The sequence below is a fragment of the Protomyctophum parallelum genome (genome assembly GCF_964188405.1).
Source record: "Protomyctophum parallelum genome assembly, chromosome: 3".
Taxonomy (NCBI): domain Eukaryota; kingdom Metazoa; phylum Chordata; class Actinopteri; order Myctophiformes; family Myctophidae; genus Protomyctophum; species Protomyctophum parallelum.
The window spans coordinates 13,550,895-13,558,661 of record NC_139698.1 but is presented as its reverse complement, the minus strand read 5'-3'; the positions used below and the strand labels follow the sequence as shown (position 1 = coordinate 13,558,661).

Genomic DNA, 7,767 nt, shown 5'->3' with positions numbered 1-7,767 from the left:
TTACCCTACTACTTTAAAGTAGTGAATTATTATTAGAATACTAGTAAGTAATTAGTAGTAATAATTATTATTAGTAATTATTAGTAGTAAGTAATTAAAGGTAGTAGGGTAAGTGATTTCCTTTGCTTAAAATAATTAAATAGCTTTCAATTCTGATAGCACTCAGGAGATAACGGTAGAGGGCAGGTTAAACAAGGCAGGTTAAACAAACTGGGCAGGTAGGGCAGGTTAAACAAACTGCAATTGGAAGTTGGAACACTACAAACATTAAGCTGATAGCCTACTCTCTTCTGTTCTGATTGGCTGCATGAACCTACCTGAACAATAATTTTCTGTTGATCAAAGAGCTGAAGAGATGGAGAGCAAAACAAAGATAGTTCTCTGCTGCTGCTCTCAGCTGAGCTGAGTCACATGCTCACAACACTGTCTGCGATTTGCCAGTGTCACGTGATGCCAGTCACATGACAGCCAGCCTACCCTTTCAGGAAGTGTTGAGTGTTTACTCTTTGGTTTACTGTTTAAGAAAAGCAGGAAGAAGTCAGCACGACAGCAAAGAGATCTTTGACGACAGGCAACAACCTTAATAACAAGTAAAGTAACTAACGGTGAACAGGTGAGAATATCTTATTTATCAGGGATGACAAATAACAACCACAACCACTCATCATTAGAATCATGATTTTTAGAACAGATTGCTTGTGGAGAGAGCTTTGACTGTGATTGTTTCAGAATGACACAATCTATTCTATTTATGCTGTTTGCATGCATGCTGGGGAAAATGCTGTAAATATTTGACCAAAGGCAGATAATAGAACAACTAAAACAGTCAGCTAAGTTCAGAAAAGTACACCACTTTACTGTAATGCAACTTTAAAGCCAGGAAACGACAAGTCTTCCAACAACCCCAGACAATGGTCTTAAACCATCTCAGTGGCCTTGTGGTTAGAGTGTCCTTCCTGAAACTGGGAGGTTGGGTTTCGATCCCGGGCTGGGCCACTGTAAAAATGGAACCCAATGCTTCCCTAGCTGCTTGGCACTCGGCATCAAGGGTCGGATTGGGTTAGATCAACTACAAATGATTCCTGAGTGCGGCACGGCTGTGGCTCAGTCGAGAACAAACTTGCATACAGCAGCCAATGTACAGTATGCGACAAATAGTAGGACTTTAACCTTTATAGTCTTAGATAACGATATGATATGGCCATATTGCCCAGCCCCATGCATATCACATGCAGTAAAGGTGCTATTTTCCTCTCAGATGGTGCTGCTAGCAGTTGGTGTGCTGCTGGCTGTCCTCTCCTCTGCCGGGGCCTTGGACAATGGTCTTCTGAGGACTCCACCCATGGGGTGGATGGCCTGGGAACGCTTCCGCTGCGACATCGACTGCAAAGATGATCCCACAAACTGCATCAGGTGAATACAGCGTCTGAACAAGATACCTGTATGAGTGTATGTTACTTCAAATCAAATTATCTTGAGAGGTACATTTCCTTTTGTGAAGGATTTGTAAAGGTTTTTCTAAGCTTGGCTATATTCTTTTTTTCCCCAAAAGGTTTTTTCTAGGGATGCACGATTAATCACTAGCATAATCGGAATCGGCCATATCGGCCATAAAAATGCCATATGCTCTGAACATAATACAGATTATGTAATCGGTTTTCACCAGCAAAATAAATGCCTCCTCCCTGTAGTTCTTAGTCCAGGGGTTATGGGATATTATTGTATTGTTTGTGATTGTGTTGAATCATGTGTTGATGTGTTTCATTGTGTTGAATCATGTGTTGATGTGTCATTACTGTGTATTGTTCATGGATTATTGTATATTTGGCTCTGCTCTGGGGGGTTGTTGATATCAGAGCTGTGTCTTGGTGCACAGATAATCGGAGATATTAATGAGATATCAGACCTGTGTCTCGGTACGCAGATCATCTGATATCACATGAGCAGAGGCGCACCGCCATACTAACATGCAATAGCTTTGCAATAAATGGTCTATGGTCAATCTGAGCCGAAGTGTCTCAATGAAAAGGTTTTGGGGATCTTTGCTTCCTTCCCCATGCACAGTGAGACACTGTTCAGGGACATGGCTGACAGACTGGCTGAGGATGGGTGGAGGGACCTGGGCTACGAATATGTGATGATAGACGACTGCTGGAGTTCAATGACCAGAGACAAAGATGGGAGGTTGCAGGCCGATCCATCCAGGTTGTTACAACTATATATACTGAATCAAAATCACTTTAATATAAATGACACTGTAGAATCCTGAGTTTTAACTTAACTGTTAATTTAGTGGTTTTCAAAATGGAACCAATGGACAGTTACAGACGGTTCCAATTGTAAAGAGTTAAATTAACACTAAGCATCCTTACACACAAGTGTGAACAAACGCGGGACCAATACATTATACAAAAATGTGGCAGCAAATATTTGAGCAATATATTCATAAAGTTGATGCCTCATTCAAACATTTTGATGTCTTGATTGATTCACAGCTTTTCTGAAGGAAATTTCGTCTCGTAATATTCGTGTTCTGTGTACTATAGATGTACTCATGATACGAACAGTTTGAAAAATATATATTTCAGTCTGACAAATTAAACAAAGTGTGAGCTGAGGTTTGGGGCGAAAATAATAATTATAACGGTACAGTATTTTTCTTTCCTCCAGGTTCCCAGGTGGCATTCCAAAGCTGGCGAGGTATGTTCATGACCGTGGATTGAAGCTGGGCATCTATGCAGACATGGGCACCTTCACATGTATGGGATACCCTGGTACTACACTCGACAAAATCAAGATTGATGCGCAGACCTTCGCTAACTGGAGTGTGGACTATTTGAAGTTTGATGGTTGTAACTCCGGTCCTATTGAACAAATGTTGGGTAAGAGTTTATTACGTTGCTGGTCGTCGCTTTCACACATTGTACAGTACAGAACCGGATTATTTGCTTGAAGCCCAGAAGCTAAATATCTCCATGGCTAGGCTTAGTGTTAGAATCCAAGTGGTACAATGAAATGCAAAACTTCCCGATGCTGGATTGCTAGCTGCAGTGAGCATGTAAGAAGCATTGATGGAAATAGGGGAACTCAATTGATCTTTTTCTGTCTTTCTCTCGCACAGGCTACCCACTCATGTCTATGGCTTTGAATGCTACAGGCAGACCTATAGCCTATTCCTGTAGTTGGCCTGCCTATGTGGGTGGACTCCCTCCAAATGTAAGTGTCATCATTACGTGGGTGCCGTGTCATTAGTCAGAAGGTTCATTGTTCCAAAATTACTATCCCTATCTCTAACCCTAACCTAAACCTAACCGCAAGCACGGGAGCAAACCTAAACCTAACCGCAAGCACGGGAGCAGTGCATGTTCGGACTAACGGGACTTCGGATCTATGGGCAGTTTCCATTACGTGACTGTCTAAAATAACCATGACAACTATGCTTTGTGTGCCGACAAAAATGGGTCGCAAAGGACCTTCACTGACAGTGTCGGATAACTTTTATTACCTTTGTAATAAAGGTCACAGACGTGTACTCAGTCTCTGATTGGTTGGGAAGACGATGTGAGCTCTGGTTGTTACTATAGAGATTCTATGTTTGACAAAACTTGATATTTTGTGGCGATATTGTCGGCGAGTCGCAGACTTCCGGGTATGATGATGTCATGCACATACCCTCTATACTTGTCACTCAAGCATATATTTACCATAATATAGCAGCTATATGATATAGTGACATTGAATCTTCAGCTTTAACATAAGATAAAAAAAGATTGCTTTGTCCTAATCAACTAGAGTAAAATACTCCTATTGTCTCCCCGTCTGAATACTAATTATAATATATAGGGGTGCACGATTATGATAATTCTCTCTGTATTTCTGTCTACACGTATAGTCAATGTCCTTGTTCCAAACAGGTGAACTACTCTCTGCTAGGGAACATTTGTCACGTATGGAGGAACTATGATGACATACAGGACTCATGGGAAAGTGTAGAGGGCATTGTTGATTGGTTCTTTACCAACCAGGATTACCTACAGCCAGCTGCCGGGCCTGGGAGATGGAACGACCCTGACATGGTCTGTAGGAGTTTGCTTTGGTTTTGTGATGTCTTTGCCAGCGTTTCAGGGAATTTCCCTCCTTGTTTTAACATTACCGTTGTTGACGTCTCTTCTCATTAGCTTATCATAGGGAACTTTGGCCTCAGCCTTGACCAGGCACGCTCTCAGATGGCTCTGTGGGCTATATTGGCCGCGCCTCTCATCATGTCTAATGACCTTCGAACCCTAAGCAATGACGCAAGAGCCATCCTGCAAAACAAAGTCGCCATATCCATCAATCAGGACCCCTTGGGTGTCCAGGGGAGACGCCTGCTGCAGGTGAGGCTTTCTAACTAAGTATTTATTATTTTATTTCATTTTTTATAATAAAAATAATGATGATGATAAACTGTGCTTAAATATGCTGTACAATACTATATCAGGTTAGGGAAGAGAATAATTGAACACATGCATGGATTGGAACTCTTGAGACCAGCACAGCAATTGAATAAATTTACCACAACTTACACATACCTCAAAAAATCTGCTGGATAAAGAGCTAACTAACGTCCTCTCCTTCATGTCTCTCTGTCAAAACGTATGCAGACCAAGAGTCGCATTGAGGTGTACTGGAGGCCTTTGTCTGAGCCAGCGAGTGCCCTGGTGTTCCTGAGCCGCCGGCAAGATATGCCCTACATCTTCCGTACCTCTCTGGCTTTGCTCGGCTACGAAGCAGGCAACTACGAGGTCTGCACGAAGCACACATCGGACCCTGCTTTTATGATTCAATGCACACACGCAAAGCAAAATCACACATGATGAACACACAATGAAATTTGTTATGATGTCCAGCTTACATTCCAACACCAATATGTGACTATATGGCGTCCCTATTTTGGGCCGGTCATTACAGATTAGCATTTTCATAAGATGTTTTCTAATTGCGAAAATATCAGACCTATAAGCTCACAATGCGTCATGACACATTTTGTAGATAAGCTATTTCCACTACTCGCTGTATGACAACGTATATAGGACTCAAGTGCATCAAAAGTGTCATTCGCTTGAAAGTTGAAACACATTACTACTTCAATTTAGAAGCCTCTTAGTGTAATGGGGAAATTCTCTTGTGTGTGTGTGTGTGTGAGAGACTTTGACATTGTGTTTTCTGCCAGGCCTACGATGTGTTCACTGGGAGGACTCTGACGGGGTTGTCTGCTGAGACGGAGCTCTCCGTCTCCATCAACCCGTCTGGCGTGGTGATGTGGTACGTCTACCCGGCCAAGCAGCAGCGCCACGCACATCCTCAGGAGACGGGAAGATACCCCTACACCCGCAGGAAATACAGGACGGCCCCACTGCATCTGCACAAGGCTGCTACCGTTCTCTGAATGAACTGTTCATCAATGTAAGTTTACAACTTGCGATTTTATTTTTATTTTTTACGGGTCGATTGAAAATGATGTGGAACAATCTTTTTGTACTGATTTATTTTAGAATAATGTCAAATATAAAAAACATATTTTCTATGTCGTTGGCATTGCTTTTATTTCTTTTATTTTTTAAATGGTAACATTAGGCTACCAGTTCCTCTCTGACAGTTAGCAAGGGACATTTATTTGTAGAATATACAGTAGCACAGTTGGGGTGGCGGTAGCTTAGTGGATAGAGAAAGCATCTGGTCGCCAGTTTGACTCCCGGACCGAAACTGAACACAGTGCTTCTACATATTTAGTTCTGATTTTGGGCAGAAGTTCAGAAATGTATTTCGGCATTCATTGCTTTATAAACCCAATAGTAACAGATCGTTGCAAACCAGAAACCAAACCAATGTAAAGATCTGAAAACTGGAGTTGCATGATCCTCTTTCTTAGTCTCAGTAAGGAGGACTCGAGCAACAACATTCTGAATCAACTGTAGATGTCTGATCGATGTTGTTAGGCAGATCGTTACCTTCGTTACCATTATAATGGTCGAGTCTACCGAAGATGAATTCATAGACACGTTTTCTTATGGTGATTAGACTGACACAGTAATTGTGGTCTGCATCCATGACTACACCATGGGTAGCGACTGTACTGTAGTTGTGGCAACCACCACTGAGGGGCACTGTTGGCTGGAAGATTCTCATTCAACCTCGAAATGTTTATTCATTAAGAGGAGACAACAGATTAGCCTCCTACTGTATACTGTACCTTTAGCCCAGGGCAATGCGAGGTCACAGTCTGTATATTGGGTAATAGTAATATACTATAGTGTATTTGTTTGGCACTGGAGTAAGCCTGTTTAACACACGCAGCAATAAGACATTCAGCAATGAGATGAGTTTTCTAAATCAATACTGGTTGTGCAGGGATAGTACTGTAGTGTAGATGAGTTACAGTGGTTGTCAAAGAGGGGTTGTCCAGGGGCTGTCCAGCCAGATGAATTAATATAGCCTCAAAATCAGTTTAACCAATTAACTCTATCTTTTAACTATTCAAAACGAGCCAATCTACTATTTATTGTTTCAATGTTTTGAGAAATCTTTAAAAACACACAAATTGTCTCTTCTGGGGTCCCTGGTATACATTATTTTCAATTGGGGTTCCAGGGCCAAAGCAAATGCATATCAATTTGGGGGTCCTTGACATAGAATGTTTGAGGACCACTGACTGTTGGCCATGTAAGATTAACCTTGTTTCTAGAAGTCACATGCAGCCTTATCTCTTCAAAGCTGGCACAACATGTACAGTACTGTACTCGCCATGCACTATTGTATGCATATAAAGGCTACATGTATTCACATCTGATATATCAGTATTAGATGTCACTTGTGGGATTGCTGCGCACATATTATTGCCATTTACTGATCCCACCAAGTTGGTGCTGGATTGGGATGCCCTTAATATAGATTTAATGTCTTGTTGAGATATTTAAATTGTTGTTATTGTTGATGTTGTTGTGAATGCATGCATGGGACCCGGATGGAAACAAGACCGCAAGGTCTTTCTTCGGTGATGTCCTTTTGGCCAAATGTGCGTTACTGTACCCTGTACTGTTTTGCATCTTATTGTCTAATAAAGCACACACAGCGCCCACTCTTAAAACTGTGTCTGGGGCACGCACGGCTGTGAAAACGCATTTGATTTTAAGATGATGCTATATTGGCATCATGTTTGTTTAATTGCATTGATTGTTTTATTTCTTGTATTAATTTTTTTATTTAAAGAATCTCTAAGGATACAATATAGTATAGTAGTATAGTGATGGTAGTGTGGTTTGAGATGGTGGAAGAGCCATTGTGTATGTCCTTCATTTGTTTTGTTCTGTGTTGTTGGATTGTTGAAAATGAGTTGGGCAACTCAAGGTGTTTAATAAAAATCAATAAATACAATATGACACTCGCTGATCAATACTCTAATATTTATTGCCAGCCAAATCAAATGTGTTATACCTAACAGTAACACACTGGTTAAGGCGTTAACTGTAGCTGAAATGCATGAGTGGTGATATTCTGTTTAATTCATAATTATGGTACTAGTCAAACAGAGATAAATCATGGTGCAGGGCAAAGCATGCAAACAGCATGGTGCATTTTCCAGCAACGGTGATGCACGGGTGGAAGTCTTCAGATCAGCATGTTTTGAAATCATGCGAAAACTTGACTTGACTTTTCCAAACAGTGGGTGCGGCCCTCTGTGGCCACGACTGGCCCGCTGAGGCCCCCTTCTGGCCCCTAGCGCATGTC

General features: G+C 41.5%; 1 protein-coding gene across 1 annotated transcript; it reads left to right on the top strand.

Moving 5' to 3' along the window:
* Positions 1-490: 490 nt before the first annotated feature.
* naga (N-acetylgalactosaminidase, alpha) lies at positions 491-7,423 on the top strand. Its single transcript, XM_083761523.1, has 9 exons — positions 491-613; positions 1,259-1,413; positions 2,065-2,205; positions 2,671-2,882; positions 3,122-3,216; positions 3,915-4,076; positions 4,179-4,376; positions 4,644-4,784; positions 5,213-7,423. The coding sequence occupies exons 2-9, from the start codon at positions 1,259-1,261 to the stop codon at positions 5,426-5,428; spliced, it is 1,320 nt and encodes a 439-aa protein (XP_083617649.1). The 5' UTR covers positions 491-613; the 3' UTR covers positions 5,429-7,423.
* The last annotated feature ends 344 nt before the right edge of the window (positions 7,424-7,767 follow it).